General features: G+C 34.7%; 1 protein-coding gene across 17 annotated transcripts in view; it reads right to left on the bottom strand.

Moving 5' to 3' along the window:
- The window catches only part of LCORL (ligand dependent nuclear receptor corepressor like), a 178,404-nt gene that overhangs the window by 96,758 nt on the left and 60,797 nt on the right, over positions 1–20,849 (bottom strand). For 15 of the 17 annotated variants that reach the window (XR_004628927.1, XM_034672050.1, XM_034672041.1 and 12 more), the window contains one exon: positions 20,123–20,252. Coding sequence is in view for 16 of the 17 variants with exons in the window: in XM_034672050.1 (XP_034527941.1) it covers positions 20,123–20,252 (130 nt within the window). In the remaining variant the exon portion in view is untranslated. Of the gene's footprint in view, positions 1–10,989; positions 11,316–17,971; positions 18,019–20,122; positions 20,253–20,849 lie in introns of those variants that run through there. The other 2 variants (XM_034672055.1, XM_034672056.1) reach the window with 2 other exon arrangements.

The following is a 20,849-nucleotide window of genomic DNA, read 5'->3' as shown; positions in this document are numbered from 1 at the left end:
GGCAAAGTGATTTCCGATCTTTCATAACTTAATTCCTTATTTAGTTTAATTCAAAGCCATGCTAATAAGTTGTTTTGTCTGGCAAATTTTACGAAGAAACAGTAGTATGAATCAGAACCAAATATAAATGAAACTTTTCTTTGGCTTATAGTTATTACCAGTAAATACCCGACTTTTTACCATCTTTTAGGACTATCAGACTTCAGGCTCCACCAGGCTGAGAGACAAAATCTAATTCAACCTCACAATTATACAAAGAAAACAAAATCCAGAAAGATCAAGTGGCAGGGTTTAGAACATCAGTTTTCTTTTCTTTTCNGTGGCAGGGTTTAGAACATCAGTTTTCTTTTCTTTTCCTTTTTTTTTTTTTTAAGATTTTATTTATTTATTTATTTATTTATTTATTTATTTATTTATTTATTTATTTATTTGACAGAGAGGGACACAGCCACTGAGAGGCAACACAAGCAGGGGAAGTGGGAGAGGAAGAAGCAGGCTCCCAGCAGAGGAGCCTGTTGTGGGGCTCGATGCCAGAATGCTGGAATCACACCCTGAGCCAAAGGCAGATGCTTAATGACTGAGCCACCCAGGCGCCCCAAGAACATCAGTTTCCTCATCTCCCAAACGTTACTCTTCACCTGACCACATGGTCTTATTACAAAAATAGTAACACAAGTATCACTCCTTATTTAAATTTATTTGGTTCTTGAATCCACACAGTTTAAAGAGCAAGTTCAGGTAGCAAGGGATGTTTACAATTATTAGAACCTATTTGATTCTGAATTTTCAATAGAGAGAAATTTATTTGAAAATTTATCTGAATTTATTCCATTTCTGAATCAGATAATGAGAGTTCAAATAAAGAAGACCTATTTTGTAAGAAGATGGGGAAGAAAAACTTGATCCATCCCTTTTCTTTTTGCACATGTGTTTTTAATTCTACCCCATGTTTCAGGAGTCATAGTCACTAAAATATCTCTATTTTTTGTAGGGTAATATTTAGTTTAATTAGAGAAGAAGACTGTAGTTTCCCCTCAACTCTGAACCTTCCTTCACATATGATATTCTAGAAGGTTCCCAATTACCACCAGCAGAAGTATAGATAGCAGATTAAGTAAACTGAACAAATATGTTACATATCCACATGCACATGCTCGGTATGCATGGTTTGGTTTACATTATTTTGTAATAATCTCATAATTCATCATATAAGTTTTATAATTATATATAATTTACATATAGGGTTAAAGAATTTCTAAACATGTGATGCCTTTTTAATCCCCTTAAGCAAATCAGAGGTATTCATCCCCATTTTAGGTTGGGTCTCTATTCCTCCCACATATTCCTTAATGCCAAATTAACTTTGCTCTGGGATAATATTCTAATCATTTTAAAGTTTTTCAGGCAAATTTTCCCAACACTCTGTTGCAATTGTTTTCCTAGCATGCTATTGTAACACACTTCTACTGCTATATAGATTTCAAAAAGCTCTAGAATCCATACTGTACCAAACAACTAGAAAAAAATATTTAAAAAGCATTTATTAATAAAGAAATGTTATCATCTGGAATCACTGTACTATATTATCAAGAAAGATAATTCCTCAATATAAAGAGTAGTATTAATATATCTAACTTTTTTAAGCATTTGTAAGAGAATTTAGAACATGGCTAACTGAATCTGAGATTAAAAAAAAAAAACCTGATTTTCCTTAATGATTTCATCCTTACTTTACCAAAAGTCTCTTGTAATACAAGCAATAAATGGGAAAACCTTATAGACTTAGATTTCCTCTCCCTTTCCTAATCATTCTCCAAGAAAAGATGTTCACAAGTACGACAGTCAGAACACCAGAAGACAAAAGAGCAGCACACACTCTTGCCCACACAATTAAGAGGCACAGCTAAGACATATAAAAAGGAAATTTCTCAGTCATTATATTATCAATTTATCCATTGATAAGCCTAGCTACATATTTCTCAAATACGAAAAAGAACTAGAGTGATAAAGTGAAAAAAAAGTCTGATCTAGTCTTATATAAAGCACAGAAGTAGCCTGGAGAGTCGTCTGACCTGGGCCTTACATTTACAAATTTGCTACACATGTAGAACTTTAATATCATCTTCAAATGAGGTTATGTATTTATATATGACAGGACTTAAAAAAAGGTTTTAACTTTACAACTTCAAATTTCCATTCCTAGAAATTACAAATTAATACTGGATATTACAAATGAATGCATTTTATAAACCTAATAATGACCTTGTAAATACAATTTTATTTCATTTTGTAAATGTGTTTATCTGTTACACAAAACATACATGATAATTTGCCCACCTCAAACAAATAAACAAGTAAAGTTGCCAAACCTCTCTCAACTTTTCAGAGATCCCCTTTTTATTTTCTTAGTTTTCTTAGTCTTATCTTAGTTTCATCTGTCTAGTTTCTTTAGCTCCCACATGGAGGATATTAAAACTATGTCTTCAATGTCACAAGGCTGAATTAGAAGATAAAAAGGCACTTCAGCAAGGTTAAAGCATATTCAAACATTATGAATGGTAACTATCATTCTGATAAATGACTTGTATCCAGAATTTATAAAGAATATGTACAAATCAACAATAGAAAGCAAACATTCCTATGAAAAAGGGGCAAATGACTTGAACAGATCCTTTAAAAGAGAAGATACACAAACCGCCTATAAGAACTTGAAAAGGCACCCAACATTATTAGGTATCAGGAAAATGCAACTTAAAGCAAAATAAGATAACATTTCATACCTACTACATTAAATAGTAACAAAGGTCAATAATAGTAGTTGTGTTCTAACAGGGATCCAGAGTCACTAGAATGCTCATGCATTTCTAATGAGTCTGCAAAATGATTAATTGTGGAGAATGGTATAACAGTTTCTAATATATTTAGAAATATTCATTGACATTATGACCTAGCAATTCTACTCCTATGGATTTTCCCAAGAGAAATAAAACAGATGTCCAAAAATTAAAAGAATGTTCATAGCAGCCTTATTAATAATCCCTAGCTACTTATTAATAACCCCTTTCAGAGGAGATAGTAAGAAAGAACAAAGAATCAAAAATGATTCTTGCACTTTAATCCTGAGCGAATGGGAAGGTGTCAATGGCACTAATTAATGGGGAACATAGGACGAAAAAGAGAAGGTTTAAAAAGGAAAAAAAGTTTAGTTTAGATTCACTGAACTTAAAATTCCTCCCACAATATATATGTGAAGAAATCTAGAAAATAGCATGGAATTTGCAGAGGTGCTATGGTTCATCTAAACAGAGGTTAAATGTTGAAGCTGGAAAAGGGGATGAGATCTGGAAGGGGAAAAAAAGCAGGAATATGTATATGTTCTTAAATACACACACACACACACACACGTATATATAAATTATAAGGACGTGGTCCTTAAGTTATAACATTCTGGGGACAGCATGAAGATCAAATAGTAAGGGAGGTAGACAGAATTCTTAAACCTTTTTGTATGAGGACTCCCTCAGCAGTGTGGTCAAAACTATGGGATCCTACTCAAGAGTCAGGTTTTAAAAGCACAAATATATAGGATTACAAAAGAAACTAACTATATTGAAATACAAAATTTAAAAATTTTTTAAGTGAGATACTGCTTTACACGTGCTTTCTTATTAATGCGTTAAAATATAAGATTTAGTAGTAAGTCTAACATCTACCATAATTTCAAAGTAGTGAAAATTGTTAACAATAATTTATGACAAGAACACAGCTATGACTTTTATTGCTGGAACAGGTATTATTACTACTACTGTTGTTTACTGTCAGTATTTATATTTGAAGGAAATACTAAATTTCAGGTAGGGGTTAGTGAAAGTACAGATGTCATTTTTTTTTTTTTTAACATGAAATCCTAACCATGAACTTTTGGAGGAGTATCCCAGGCTAAGAATCTCTGAGTTAGGAAGTAAAATTAAACAGATATAAAACCTCAATGCAACATATCATGGAAATTGTAGCAGCAAAACAGCAAATGCTATTTTTAAACTGCCATGGTAAAATCCCGTACCCACTGTTTCTGCTTCATTTCTTACAATTGTGAAGCAGAGTAAGAAAGATCAGAGAATAGTATGTTAAGCAAATTAAGACACAAAAGATTCAGAGGCTTCCGAGTTATTTCCAGTAAAATAAATCACAACTGTATTTAAACTGATTTTAAAATATGTATCCCCATTAGGAATCACTTGATAAACCACGATAACCACAGACTGCTAATACAATAATCATTCTACATAACAGACACTCCACTCCCATCCTGCTTTATCTAGCTTCCACTTCTTACCAAAATCTACTGATACATTCGGCTATGCAAGCCAGCGTCAGAACAGATGAATAGTAATGGCATAAGCCTTTTCAGCTTGCCTAAACTGCTACCCTAGAGATACGAAACAATTTATTATGATACTGAGAACAGGAGGAGCAAACCATTTTCTTCTTATAGGGATGCAGTCAGACATGTTATTACTGCTCATATTTCTCTACATAACAGTCCGTATTATAGTAAAAATCTGACTAGAAATTATTTGAAATGCTGAGCCATTTCTCATGATAGGCTGTTTTGTTCTGCCTCTCAGCAGCTATCGCACTTGCAATTAAGTGGTATCAATCTCTGACCCAACAAAGTAGTTGTTTAGATAATACCTTATTCCTCCCACAGCCACCTTCAACAGAGTTTAGAAGTTACCGTCCAGAGACTACTGTGGGGGAATTATGGCACAAGTGTTTGTAGAATATACCCACTGTAGAATTCTCTGCTGTGGCACCCAGAGAGATACCAACATCTCCAGACAAACTTATACTTAACATATTTATTTACATGTTTTTTTTTAGAGTAATCTCTATGCCTAACATGGGGCTCAACTCACAACCCCAAGATTAAGAGTCGCATGTGAATGAAGAGCACACAAACTACTCTGTCTTATCTTCTCTTATCCTAAATATAACATGCCAGTGTCTTCCTTGAGACTAAGCACTGTATCTTACTTCCTTAACCTTTTCAGTCATCTATTATGGTACCACACATAAGGTAATTCAGTAAATTTCATAAATAAATGACTCCTCACTCTTTAAAAGGTGTAAGGACTGCATACAATTCAGCAATAAACTAATCTTTTAATTTACAGAACATAGAAAAATAAGAATGTGGAATTTAAGAAACAAAACAGATGAACATAGGGTAAGGGAAGGAAAAATAAGATGAAATCAGAGAGGGAGACAAACCTTAAGAGACTCTTACCTATAGGAAACACACTGAGGGTTACTGGAGGGGAGGGGGTGGGGGATGGGGTATAACTAGGTGTTGGGCATTAGGAGGGCATGTGATGTAATGAGCACTTGGTGTTTTATGCAACTGATGAATCACTAAATCCTACCTATGAAACTAACAATACAGTATATGTTAATTAAATTGAATTTAAATTTAAAAAATTTAAAGGAAAAATAAGAATGAGAAAATATTCCTTTACTCTCTCACACTTTACACAAAAGTTTACTGAACAGCCATTGAAAGAAATTATTAGAGAGAAATGATTTTTTTTTCTAGAAGTCTCACAAGCTAGTTGGCTCAAAGGCAGGAAAGAATGAAGACTTAAACATTGCTTTCAGTTTGTTTACTGTGTCCCTGCTAAACACACACTACAAAGGATTAATACAAAATCAAAGATCAAATGAATGGACATGGACTTCCTGAAGCTTCTTTTTATTCCATAGATTTCATGGTCTCAATTGCCCATGTAGAATGGGGAATCTGCCAGGTCAAAGGAACATAGAGAACATATTTCCACAGGATCTCTCTCTCTCATAACACTTTTCCACAGGATCTCTCTCTCTCTCATTTGGGGGGGATGGGGCTGGGGAGAAAGGAGATAGAATCCTGTGACCTTAAGAATTCACACCATTAGCATAAAAGGAAACTCTTGCAGTTATACTTCCAAGCTTGCTAAAACCTCAAGCACACCTGAGGTTTTAGTTTTAGTAAAAGCCACGGCCTACCACAGCTTAACGTATCTACTTATCTATACATTTTTCCTTAAAAAAGGATATGGACATGTTATCATCTTTTAGTCCCAAATCATTTTGCCCCTTTTTATCCATCCTGCTCCCTGTGTTTTTGCCTCTTTAAAGCCATGAAGTGACCACTGTATTTATGAATCTCCTACCCTTGTTAAAGCAAAAGTCCAACATCCCTGTGACTATAAGTTTCCTATTAAACCTTTTAGCAGTTAAGTCAGGTCACCAATTCTGGACTTAGAAATAAACTCTAAAATGTATCTTCACAGCAAAGTTTTCAAATTTTGTTGAAAATTTAACCTCACCAATTAACAAAATTGAGAATGTGCCTTTAAACTATGTGTATTATTTATAAATTACACAATCACATTCTTATTATGAGCCAAACATCTCAAAGTACAGCATATACCTGGAGGAAGGTTCATCAATGATAGAATCTTTTAAGGCCAACTTAACTATATTTTACTTAATTCAGATAAAACTACATAGCAGAATATGCATATCCACTTAACTAGGCCATATAAACTGCAATATATCACAATACTCAGAACACAAACCAAAGAACGAGGACTCCATTATCAATTCGTTCTTGTGTGAGGAAATGAACTCTAACTCATCTCCCAGGACACCAGGTCTCCCTTATATGACAAGGGCCTTCTAATATAAACCCCAAGTAAGGGTGCTATTGTCAGTCCATATATCAAAGACAGTAAATATTAACTTAGTTTTATTATGTTTTAAAAAATACTTTAAATTTTGAAGTAATTTTAGACTACAAAAAAGTTTCCAAAAGCAGTAGAGTTCCTATATATTTTTTCTCTGGGCTTTATCCTAATGCTAATTAACATTCTATATAACCAATTATCAATATTCAGAAGGTAACACTGGTATAATACTATTAACTAAACCATAAACTTTATTTGAATTCATTAGATTCCCCACTAACATTCTTTTTCTGTTCCAGAATCCAATCCAGGATCCCACAATGTACTCAGTTGTCATATTTCCTTAGACTTCTCTAATTAGTGAGAGTTCTCCCAGTCTTTCCTTGTCTTTCATGATCCTGACATTTTGGAGGAGTTCTGTTCAATTATTTGGAGAATGTTCCTTAATATATGTGAAACTTTTTCATGATTAATTTCAAGTTATGCATTTTTGGCAATCTACTATGAAGTAATGTACCTTTTTCAGTGCATCATATCAGTGTACCAGTAAGACTTAATATGTTTTATTCCTGGTGATACTAACCCTTGATCACTTGGTCAGGTTGCTTGTTGAATTTCTATGAATTACACTGTTACTTATTTTGTTGTTCATATAGTTCCAGTTTGGGCCATTAGGAGCTCTTTCACATTGGCTCCTATGTCTTACCCAACATATTCCTATCCTTTTCTGAGCACTTCCTTACTTTCTGGCACCACAAAAATGCCTCAAACTCATTTTATATTTTCCCAATCCCAGCAACGGAAGTAACCACTTCTCCAAGGAGACTTGTTCCCTTCACTGCAGAAGTCTTATTTTATTGAGAATGTACAGCGATGCAAATAGAATTCCCGTACTTCAGTGAATCATCTTATTTAACCACTGTCTTCATGCACAAACGGTTTTGGAAAGCTCTGCTCTATAGCATTGTTCCATGATGATAAGTATTTTTTTGCTCTAACAAAATACTCAGCAATAATGAAGGAACACTCCTCTATCAATAGGCTAAAAGATTTCCAGGGTTAGTAAGAATTAAGTCAAAGAAATGGATATAACAGGAAGAAGCACAGACTTGTCAATATGATCCACAGTTTTATCTCTATACCTCACATACACATGTGAGGCCTACAACTCTGAACTCCAAAACTACAAGAAATGATGATGTCAGAGGTACATAAACATACTTTAGTCTGGGTACGCACTGACCATTACTCCACCAAAGACAGAGCACTTCTTTTACAAACAACCTCAATCAGTATTGTCAGAACAGTAAGTGTGCTTTCTAGAAAAACAAATATGGGTAAAGTCTCACACGAAAAAAAACCTAGCATTTAATATGGGCTCACAGACGGTTTTGTAGAACTCTAGAGTATTTTAAATTGAAAGAATGAGGTATATTGCAAAATAAATCAACAGCCAGTATGGCATACCACACCCAAAAGGCTTTGGAATTCAAACAATACCAGATAATCAGAGTATATGATCAGACTCACTAGCATATTTGGCTAGCACCAATGGTTCCAGCTGCTCATCAGAGAAACATTGGCAGCCTGATTTTGTGGTTCACGACAGAAGTAACTCTAAAGCAAGCCACTTTAACACCTTGCTAGCTTAAATTAAAAAGAAATTGTCTTAAATACACATAAAAGCATTTTGACATCTATTTTTTTTTTAATTATTTCTTTGAGAGAGTGAGAGAGCAAGCGCACAAGCAGGGAGAGAGGCTGAGGAAAAGAGAGTCCTATGTGGGGCTCAACCCCAGGACCCCAGGATCATGACCTGAGCCAAAGGCAGACACTTAATTGACTGAGCCACCCAGATGCCCTGCATTTTAACAATTCTAGTTAAAGTACACTCTCCATTACCCATACTTAAAGTAAAAAACATCCTAACATAATAGTCCCCAATAATTCATATTTTGCTTTAGAAAATGTGTTCTTTCATTACACAAATATATTCATACAAGATTTTTACTTTGTTATTAAGTTAATATTTTGGCCAACTTTGCAAATTTTTTATGCTGAAATTTTCCCTCAAAGTGTCTCACATGATTATTGAAGGTTGGTTGTATATGTCTGTAAAATAATTTTTTCAAAAAAAATTTTTTAAGATTTATTTATTTGACAGAGAGAGCACAAGCAGAGGGAGTGGCAGTCAGAGGGAGAGGGAGAAGTAGGCTTCCTGCTGAGCAGAGAGCTGGCAATGGGGCTGGATCCCAGGACCCTGGGATCTCCTGGGATCATGACCTGAGCTGAAGGCAGACGCTTAACTGACTGAGGCCATCAGGAGCCCCCAAATATTTCTTTATACTGTTTCACTTCCTGAATGCTACATAGGATAACTATATCAACACACTTTAGCAAAAAGTTTTCCATTTTATCAACTAAGAAATCGAAGCACAAAAGTGACTTTTTATTTGTACAAAACAAACACCAAGAACACTGTAATTTGTATCCTATTTAACTGCTAATTCTACTCCCTCAGAGCATCCAAAGAGTACTTCATTTACTGCTGACAGTTTTGAAGCATTACTACTCCCTTTTGAAACTGTATGATACCCCATATCTTGATGTTAGTTATTAATTCATAGAATCCTAAGGACAATACTCTAAACAATTAGAAGATTTAATCCGGCAACTAAACTCTCAATGATCTCCCTTAGTTGATTTAGTGTCATTCCAAGTAATTGATGATAATGATAATAAATAACAGTAACAACAGTTTTAGATTACTGAGTTTTTACATCTGCCTCCCCAACTTATTGAGGTATAACTAGTATACAAAACCGCACATAATTAACGTATACAATTTGGTGAGTTTGGATCATTAGCTCTTTTAAGCATTGCAATAATCATCTCGAAAAAGCCAGAATTACACCTATTCTACAGAAATGGAAACAAGTCTTAGGAAGGTTAAAAAGTTTGCCCAAGGTCACACAAGGCTGAATAAGTAGTTCAGCCAGGACTAGACCTTTGGTCTAATCCAAAATCTGACCTTTTAATTAAAGTACTATGCCTTGGTGCAATTAGAGCAGGTCATTTAAGATGCCAGTGCCTAGTTTTTTCATACAACAAAAACAACAAAAATTAGTGCAATCCACCATGGAGTTACTTTTCACTGGATGCCCATTATAAGTATGGCACTAAGCTGAATGTTTCATTTACATTATATTAATCTTCACAATGATACAGTATTACTAGGTTAAATAACTTGTCCAACACCAAAGCTAATTTAATGAAAAAAACTGCAAGCAACACATCCAGGTTTGACTCCACAGCCCATAGTCTTCTTTCCACCAGAAGCTACTAGTAAACACATAGTATATATATCAATGACTAAAGCATTAAAATCTAAACTAGTATCTTCTATTTTAACAAAACTATGTTTTTGGTAGGTGAGGATAGACAACAGAGTATAAATAATCTATAATTACTGTGCCTCTTCTGCAGATGAGAAAAATAAGTCACAAAAAGGGTATATACATAGTTTGTAGAATCACATGATATATGGTGGGGCAGATTTGAATCCATGTCTGTTCAATTGTAAAGCTTATGCTTGAGGATAGAAACATGTTAGAAGACCTCACTCAAAACATTTTAAGCAGGAAGACAAACACGTGCCCATAAAAATATAAATCCATATGGGAAAAGACAGGGGGAAACTGCTAATTATTACTAACAAATCAATATTACTAATTAATAAACCTCATAAAGCAGTCTTGAGCATGTTGTGGATATAATGCACAACTAGCCAAGAGCAAATAGCAAACTGTAACTGACAGTTCAAATTATATGCAAGCTAAAAACGGCAAGATGGCAATTTATAAACTAATTTATCACATTTCACAAGTACAATATTTGAAAAAACCCTTTGCTAGAATCCTAGACTCCTTGTATGCTGGTGAGTTAGAGAAATTCAGAAAAAATGAGGTGCCAAAATACCATAGGCAACAGGTAATTCTTTAAAACAGAATTACAGGGGCACCTGGGTGGCACAGCAGTTAAGCGTCTGCCTTCGGCTCAGGGCGTGATCCCCGCGTTATGGGATTGAGCCCCACATTAGGCTCCTCCGCTATGAGCCTGTTTCTTCCTCTCCCACTCCCCCTGCTTCTGTTCCCTCTCTCGCTGGCTGTCTCTATCTCTGTCGAATAAATAAATAAAATCTTTAAAAAATAAATAAATAAATAAATAAATAAATAAATAAAACAGAATTACATATTAAATGAGATAAGAAACTTCATGTGTTAGAGCATGTTTAATAAAGTGATAGTTCTACAAAAATTACTTTTAAAAAATGATCTTTATGTGAGAATAAGAAACTGAAAATATTAGACTCAAAATTATGAGAAGACAGAACATCAACCTTTTATAAAACAGTAAGAGACTGTATGGGGCGTCTGGGTGGCTCAGTCGTTAAGCGTCTGCCTTTGGCTCCGGGCGTGATCCCAGAGTCCTGGGATCGAGCCCCATATCTGGCTCCTCCACTGGGAGACTGATTCTTCCTCTCCCACTCCCCCTGCCTGTGTTCCCTCTCTTGCTGGCTGTCTCTCTCTGTCAAATAAATAAATAAAATATTAAAAATAAAACAAAACAAAAACAGTAAGAGACCGTAGACTGATTCAGTGCCTCGCCTATAATTCAGGTGGTTTTTAAACTAGATTTTTTCATTCATAAAACTACAGTATATGGAGAAAATTACCTGGAAAAAATTAGCTGACTAGCAATATACTCCTTTTCCTTTTTATTTCAGTTCAATACATATGAAATACTTCAGTCCTTGGCTAAATACTTTGGCCATTAAAAGTTTACTTTTTTCCCTTAAAAGACCCCAATCCTGAGATTCTAATACCAATAAATTAAGCAACCTGGAAGAAATGGATACCCTCCTGGGAACCTATAAACTACCAAGACTAAAACAGGAAGAGACTGACAACATAAATAGACCAATATCAAGTAACAAGACTGAAGCAGTGATCAAAAACCTCCCAAAAAACAAGAGTCCAGGGCTTGATGGATTCCCTGGGGAATTCTACCAAACATTCAAAGAAGAAATAATACCAATTCTCCTGAAGCTGTTTCAAAAATTAGAAACAGAAGGAAAACTTCCAAACTCATTCTATGAGGCCAGCATTACCTTGATTCCAAAGCAAAGACCCCATCAAAAAGGAGAATTACAGACCGATATCCCTGATGAATATGGATGCCAAAAATCTCAACAAGATCCTAGCTAATTGGATCCAACAGTACATTAAAAGGGTTATCTAGGTGGGATTCATCCCTGGGACACAAGGGTGGTTAAACATTCGCAAATCAATCAGTGTGATAGAACACATTAATAAGAGACAAGAATCATATGGTCCTCTCAATTGATGCAGAAAAAGCATCTGACAAAATACAACATTTGTTCCTGATTAAAACCCTTCGGAGTGTAGGGATAGATGGTACATTCCTCAATTTCATAAAAGCCATCTATGAAAAGCCCACAGCGAATATCATTCTCAACGGGGAAAAGCTGAGAGCCTTTCCCTTACGATCAGGAACACGACAAGGATGCCCACTCTTGCCATTATTGTTCAACACAGTACTAGAAGTCCTAGGCAAGAGCAATCAGACAACAAAAAGAAATAAAGGATACTCAGACTGGCAAAGAAGAAATCAAACCCTCTCTCTTCACAGATGACACGATACTTTATACGGAAAACCCAAATACGCCACCCCCAAAATACTAGAACTCATACAGCAATTCAGTAATGTGGCAGGATACAAAATCAATGCACAGAAGTCAGTTGCATTTCTATACACTGAGACTGAAGAAAAAGAATTTAGGGTATCGATTCCATTTACAATAGTACCAAAAACCATAAGATATCTTGGAATAAACCTAACCAAAAAGCTAATAACACACAATTTAGTATGTTGGGCTGTCTTCAATTTGCAGGAAGACTGCAATCAGATTTAACCTCCTAAAGCTAAAATATCAAGAGAAAATACATTTTTTTAAAGTAGTCTAGATGAGAGTTTTAGACATATTACTTACAAAGGTAATGACAATTTTCTACATTAATCCTTTAAAATGACAACTTTTTTAAAAAAATGGGGCACCTGGGTGGCTCAGTTGGTTCAACAACTGCCTTCGGCTTGGGTCATGATCCTAGAGTCCTGGGCTCCCTGCTCAGTGGGGGGTCTGCTTCTTTCTCTGACCCTCCCCCATCTTGTGCTCTCTCTCTCTCCTCTCCCATTCTCTCTCAAATAAATAAAATCTTAAAAAAGTAAATAAAAAATAAAAATAGAAAAATGGACAAAAAAATTGTCATAGTAGTTTTTACTCTAAACTCATCTAATAACCTGCTGTCATTAGGTACATAACAACAGAGATAATCACTGCTTTAAAATTATATAAACTAGAGGTGCCTGGGTGGCTCAGTCAGTTAAACGTCTGCCTTCAGCTCAGGTCATGATCCTAGGGTCCTACGACTGAGCCCCACATCAGGCTCCCTGCTCAGTGGGGAGTTTGCTTCTCCTTCTGCTCTTCTCCCTGCTTGTGCTCTCTCACTCTCTCTCAAATAAATAAAATCTTCTTAAAAAAAATAATAAAATTACACAAACTAATAAATGTTATGGCTTACTTTTAAGTAAGTTAAAAAAATAGTTAAAATACCATGAAGAACTTGAAAACTTAGAGACAAAATTTAAAAAGAAAAAAAATCAGAGAAAAGCAGACCTCCAAGACATGTAGATTTTTCCAAAAAGTTTAAAAAAACCAAACCTTTATTTTCACAGCATCTAACACACGCACACAAAATTTGTGGCAGAAGAACTGAATGAATTTACACATATCAGTTCTTATTTAAAAAAATCTTAGAGACATATTATTTCATAGAGCAAAATCTTATTAAGACACCTGAAATATAGCAACTGAGAAGGTGAAAACTGACCAGCAAACTACTTTTGCATCATCTTTTGAGGAGGCTCCTCTTGCATTTGCCTAGACATGTGGCAATACTCCTGAACCATTTTGCTGTGTGGTATCTTAAAAACTCGTTAGGCAGCTGGGCCATACTACTCCATCATACACATGAATGCAGTATCCATGAACATGCATTTTTTTAAAAGATAGTGTTTTTTCAACATTTTATACCTAAATGCATAATCTAGTTGTTCAAAAATGAAGCAGTAAATGTATTTATCACATGTTAAAGAGTGTATTGTGTATTTTTTATGTCTTTGACCAAAACTACTAAAAAAGCAATTAAGTATAAGGAACTGAAAAGGTGAAAAAAAATCAAGATACTCTTTGCCTCCAGAATTCAAAATACACTAAAATCAATACTTTTAGGGAATATGATAGAATGTTTAAAATTGACAAAGATAAAAATCATTTTGCAGCATCAAAATTATCCTTTAAAATCTCTTAAATAGCCAACAGGCACAGTATATACATCAATTAAGGTCTATAATCTCATACATTATGTATTATGAATCACATCTTTTTGAATAGAAGAATCATACTCTATTTGCAGAGATGCTCTGAAGTACAAGAAGTGTGTAGAAACTAGAAGCTATTAAAAGAATAGTAAATTCATCTATCTCCCATCTCATGGTCCCTTATGGGGGGCTATATTCTGACCAAGTAAAACAGTGGATAGATGCCCACATGATACAGATTTCTATTTTTCACACCTGGTATGAATATATCTGATGTGGGGTGCTGATGCATTTGACATTTCTGGATGTAGGATTTATGAAAGAGATTTGATAAAAAGATAGTCTAAGTGAATCAGGCTTCAGAAAAAGTTCACAACAAACAATGAATGAAGTATGAAAGAAACTAGCATATTTTTTGTTAACTTCCAGAAGTTAAGGGAAATGGTGAATATAAAGCAAAGAGGTTTACATTTTGCTAATAAGGAAGCTAGATTTAATGAAGTAGACAAAATGTTAAAGAACTGCTAACAACCCATGGTGAAGAATTTATGATTGAGAACTTCAACTTGATGCTTGTCATTAGGCAAAGATGAGTTGAAAAATTGCAAGTGAAGGGAACTTAAATAGTTCATCCATTTATAGTAGTTTTTATTTCCTGTTTTTTAAAAAAATACCATTGCTTTTTCTGTGGATTCAGAGAGGTATGTGTGTATGTGTGCATGTGTACACACACATGCACATTCAACCACAAATATAATTTTACTTGTTTATTGTTTGCTTTCCCTCACTAGAATATAAAAGTCCACGAGGACTGGGATGTTTTTGGTCTTCTGATAATTGGTATGGTACTGGAATGTAGAAAGCAGCTTAGTGGAGCTTTGCTAAACAAATGAACTTCTCTAATCATGGACCAGAAATATGTTTTATAAAACCCAACATCCTGGTCTCGCTTTGGGGAAAGTCATACTCAGGGGAAAAAAAGAACTAAATTCGTAGTATTCTATAAAAGAACATACAGGTGATGACAAAGTTGGTGAGTTTATGAGCTACTAGAGGAAACCAGAAAAATATTATAAAAAGATTTTAAAAATAATGAATTAATCCTCAATAGTTATACAGCGCATATTGGTTCTTCTGTTACTTCCACATAAAAATGCTTTTTCTTAATCAGTACTCTAGTTATAAAGTGTTTTGAATAGCACACAGGAGATTACTACATAAAATATATTTGGATACAGGCTAGTTTAATTATCTGACATATTAGAGACAGAGCAGAGGGAAGAAATATTATCCAAGGACAGATGGTAATTCAAAAAAATAGGACCCCAAACTACCATGTGATCCAGCACTCCTACTTCTTGGTACATATTCAAAGGAAATCCAAATCAGGTGTCATAGAGATATCTGCACTGACCTGTTCACTGCAGCATTATTAATAATAGCCGACATACGAAAACAACCTAAGTGGCCATCAATGGATGAATGTATAGGGAAGATTTTGTACATATATGTAAAGATTTATACACATACACATATATATGTGTTTTATTTTATTTTATTTTTTAAAGATTTTATTTATTTATTTGACAGAGAGAGAGAGACAGCCAGTGAGAGAGGGAACAAAGCAGGGGGAGTGGGAGAGGAAGAATCAGGCTCCAAGCGGAGGAGCCTGATGCGGGGCTCGATCCCGAAACGCCGGGATCACACCCTGAGCCGAAGGCAGACGTTTAAGGACTGAGCCGCTCAGGCGCCCCAGGAAAGCTCTTTGAAACCAAAAAACCAGAATGCGAGTTATATGAAAGCTAAATATGTGTGGGGATAAAAGATAAAGCAGGAAAAACGTATTTTATTTTGATGAAGAAAGATTACATTTTATCATATATTTAGCAGTACGAGTCATTCAACTACCATGTGTATACTATCTTTCCAATTTAGTCCAGTAGCCTTCTTTAATTTAAAAATAAAACATGAGACATCTTCCTGAATCATAAATCAGTAACTTACACTGCTTCAGGTAATCAGAGAATGTGAAGCTAAAAATTAGAATAATTTAGTTACATATGATAGGGATACTTTGGAAAAGGCATTTTATATCTATAAGCCTATGTTTCTACACACTTCAAAACAAACTGACTGATATTCAAAGTTTACACAGTAAAAAACAAGTACAAAGCAGGGAAAGGCAAACTATATGTACATGCTAATGTAATTTCTTTCTCCAAATAAAACAAGTAAGTACTAATACCAGAGTATGCAGAGAAACTGGAAGATACCTGGACAGTTTATTAGTAATCATTCATATGTTCAAGAAATATTTACTGAAGACAGTTACGACAACTACTTCCAAATACTGAGGATGCTGCAATTAACAAAATAAAGTGCCTATTATCATGGAGCTTTCATTCTACTCAATACTCTAGAGAATTTTAGGTTAACCCCTAGAAAGAATTCAATTCTGAAAAATTTTTCAGGCATATTCAAAACTAGTTAAAAGTTCAGCTCTATAATAAAATACCACCCTCTCCCATTCTATTTTTTCAACCCTCGAAAAGTATTTTTGACTAGCTTCTAATTACAAGGGATTGGCCAAACTGTGTTTAGTATTTAAGTTTCCTCCAATCTATTATTAAACTCTATAAGGAAACTAATCACTAAAACTGTTTCTAGCTCATTTAAAGGAAGAATGGAAATGTATGAGAAATACAGCATTTCTCATAGGTCCTCTCTGGTCTGCCTAATTCAATTAAAATAATTCTAATCCTAGGTGGCTAAGTGGTAGAGAATAGGAAGATCTTCCTACTTAGTACATAAAAGAATCTAGGTGCTTCTCACACAGAACACTTTTCAACTTTTTTTTAAAACTTCTTGAGGACTCAAAAGTTGTAACAGAACTAAAAGACACATTACTTGACTGCTCTGTGTTTCATTGTCTCTACCTGTTAAAGTGATAACAACAGTACCTATCTCTTAACACTGTTTTCGGATTAAATGTGATTAAGGCATAAAAAAGTCTTAATGCTCAATCAGAACTGATGACATCAATCATCATCATCATCCTGTGTAGTGGGTTCTTAATAGCAGCTTACATTTATCACGATCATTGTCCCAAAACCATAGTTAGGAGAAATATTAAACACGCTACAATAAAGCTATTAAGAGATTTCTTTATGTTTTGGCAAGATGATTAACAAACACATGTTCCTCAAACTGAGCAAAAGATCAGTATCTGTAAATATCAGTAACACTAACGTTACTAATATCCAGAACTCCTGAAAATGGTGAATTTGGGAACTTTTCAGGAATCAAATAAAAGCTTCACCAACAATGTGCTTTATCAACATTTTGTTTGTTACTCCAAAGACTCAGAAGTGTTTATTTTTAAAAACATGTTTATGCCTTTTATTTCCACGTAAAATTAACAGTAGAATTAGTTAAACAAATGAAGGGGTTATCATCACTTAAAGATACTGTTATTACCTTCTGGCCTTATCCTAGTTGAATCATACTGGAAATCTCTAAAATGATTTTATTCAAAGAAAATTTAAAAATAAGGAACGAAAACAAAACCAAATAAATGAGTAGAAAAGTCCTTATGTTTAATTAAATCTGGAAAATCATGTTGGACTACAAATAAAGGAATTAACAAAGGTAAGACCCGAAGTAGAGCAAAAAAACACTAGTAAGAATCTTTCATTTAAAAATTCTGCAATCCTTCAAAGATCTTGAAGAAAACCAAGATTATCTCCAAATGGAGAGGTCACTAAATATCCATGAACACTCACCCAACCTTTGGTAGGAGACCTCTTGAAGACACAGATGCTTGAATCAGCTGAAATAGTACCAAGTGTTTTCTGATTACTCTTAATAGGGCAATGGAGCACAGGTTACTCCATACTATCAAAAATTATAGGTCATTATTATTGATAACTCTAGCTACTACTACCATTATAAATCACTCAAGGAAAAGGCGACTGAGTCATGAATTCTAAGGTGAGTGAAACTTATTGTGTGCATGTATAAATGTGTACTTTTCTTCCAGTTCTCTTAGTGATAGAAGTCTGTTAACATAATTCTTCTTGTAAGTGTAAACACATTGGCAGAATAAAAATTTTTTTTTAATTTTATTTATTTATTTGACAGAGATAGAGACAGCCAGTGAGAGAGGGAACACAAGCAGGGGGAGTGGGAGAGGAAGAAGCAGGCTCATAGCAGAGGAGCCTGATGTGGGGCTCGATCCCATAACGCCGGGATCACGCCCTGAGCCGAAGGCAGACGCTTAACCGCTGTGCCACCCAGGCGCCCCACAATAAAATTTTCTAAATTAATGTTATAAAATTTTTAAAGAAAGCATGTAAAATATTTTTAATATTGGTTCAGATAAAAATTTCTAGGGGTGCCTGGGTGGTTCAGTTGGTTAAGCATCGGACTCTTGATCTCGGCTCAGGTCATGATCTCAGGGTGGTGAGACTGAGCCCCCCAACAGGCTGTGTGCTAAATGTGGAGTCCACTTAAGATTCTCCCTTTTCCTCTCCCTCTGCCCTTTTCCCCCGCTTGCACTCTCTCCCTCTCTCTCAAATAAATTAGTATTTTTAAAAAATTCTAAAAAAAAGAACGTGTTTTTCAAGACAAATGCCAATTTCTCAACACTAAGCACTTTAGTAATGCACAGGAAAAGATTTTCAGTCTCCTGCACTTAAAAAAAATATATATAGTTCTTCAGTTTAGGGTTTTTTTATTTTTTATTTTTAAGATTTATTTGAGAGAGAAAACACACACGTGTGGGGGGAGGGGCAGAGAGAGAGAAAATCTCAAGCTGACTCCCCACTGAGCCTGACAAAGGGCTCGGTCTCATAACCTTAGATCATGACCTGAGCTGAACTCAAGAGTCGGACACTTAACTGACTGAGCCACCCAAGCACCCCTTAACTTTATGGTTTTTAATGTAATGATTCTTCTAATCAGAGGATTATTATATTTCAACATATAAAAGAACTCAGAACACTGAGGACTAAACAAAAGCCTCCTTGCTCAAAGGTGAAGATGATTTTCAACATTACTGATGAAAATCTGAAAGTTATCAATTTAATAGAAAAATATCTAATACTAACTTAATTTCAAAGAGGAGTAAAGCAGGGTCAATACCTAGATGAAATACAGTAATGTTTTTCTCAATCTCTGGAAAGTGGGAGGCAGAATGAGAACTCCTCCCAACCTGCATTCCCCCTCCACCACGACTCACTCCAAGGATCTATGTGGTAAAAGTTAACACACTCTACTACTGCAGAAATTGCCAAGAACAAAAAATGGAAGGTTCCAAATTTCTATATTTTTCTCAAGTAACTAAGATGTAAAAACTACTTCTCTCTGATATATGCGTATCAAGTAAGGAAACAAGTGAAACAAGCCTTGTTTGATTTAAATAGTTAGACAGGAAGCAAAAAAGAGCATTTGACATTTAATGTTAAGTAAGCATACTCAAGCTACCAAAGAACTACTGAAACCCCAAGCCAGCAAATATACTCCAACCTGGCTGATAAATGATTTAACTATTACATTTCTAAAGACAGCTTTGTGGTATATCTATCACTTACTGAACATGAAAGAACTTTTGAAGTCTTGAGAACAGCAACAAAATAAGGAAGACCAGAAGCATAAAAAAAATTTCCTGTCTGCCTACAGTAGATGAGGAAAATGTGTGATAAAGTCAGGGAGACATCTGAGAAAAGAGTGGTGAAAAGGAATGGCTAATAGAAGACTAGTACTACAGTAACTGAGAATCCTAATGTTCCTAAAAATATGAAGAAAAACTAAAGATAAAAAATTTATAAAAAATGGAATAAAGACTGGCATATAAAAAAACTTGTGTGTGAGAAAAATACAAACATTCTTGATCTCTACTGGTAATTTTAAATGACAAGTTATGCCAATATTACCTTTCTTTCGAAAGAGTGCATTTAGGTAATTTTCTGCTTGGCATTCAATCTTTTCAGTGTTGGACTGGCCCTGAGATGATAGTTCCTCCGATGGTGTTGACTGTGAAGAATCAAGAGATGGTATACAATCCTAAAATTATAAGAAAGCAACATAAAAAAATCAGTTTTAATTACACATGTGATTCCATTAAAAATAGCAAAAAAAAATTCTCTAAATGCTCATTTGTTCTATTTAACAAATTATATAGAGAGAACATAAAATTTGGAAGAGGAGTCAGGAGAAAAGAAATTTGGCTCTGATACCACATTAGCTTTATTTCTTAGCAAACTATAGCCAAAAAGGGGGGGGGGTGTAGAGAAAATACATTGCTGAATAAATTCACTATATAGCATGCCAGTAATGAGAGTTTTAACAACAAAGTAGGAATGTTTACCCACTAATCTGATCAAAATGGGTACAGATTCTGAAGTTCCCATTTCTTCTCAGCCTTTTTCACAATAGGAAAGAATTAGGACTTCCCGCCATACAAGAAGATGCTGTTTGTCTAGTTTATGCCCTGTTTATAGTAGACACTATTTAATCATTTACACAGGAAATAATTCTGATATCCAAAAGACTTCAAGAAAGTAAAAGGCTAAAAAGTAGTACCATATTATCCTCCAACTATAGATTCCTAAGAAATCAGACTATAGGGTGGTCTTCAAACCAAGGTAGGCCTCCAAGCTC

The sequence above is a fragment of the Ailuropoda melanoleuca genome, chromosome 11 (assembly GCF_002007445.2).
Source record: "Ailuropoda melanoleuca isolate Jingjing chromosome 11, ASM200744v2, whole genome shotgun sequence".
Lineage (NCBI taxonomy): Eukaryota > Metazoa > Chordata > Mammalia > Carnivora > Ursidae > Ailuropoda > Ailuropoda melanoleuca.
The sequence above is the reverse complement of the archived record's forward strand: the minus strand, read 5'-3'. Positions and strand labels throughout refer to the sequence as shown.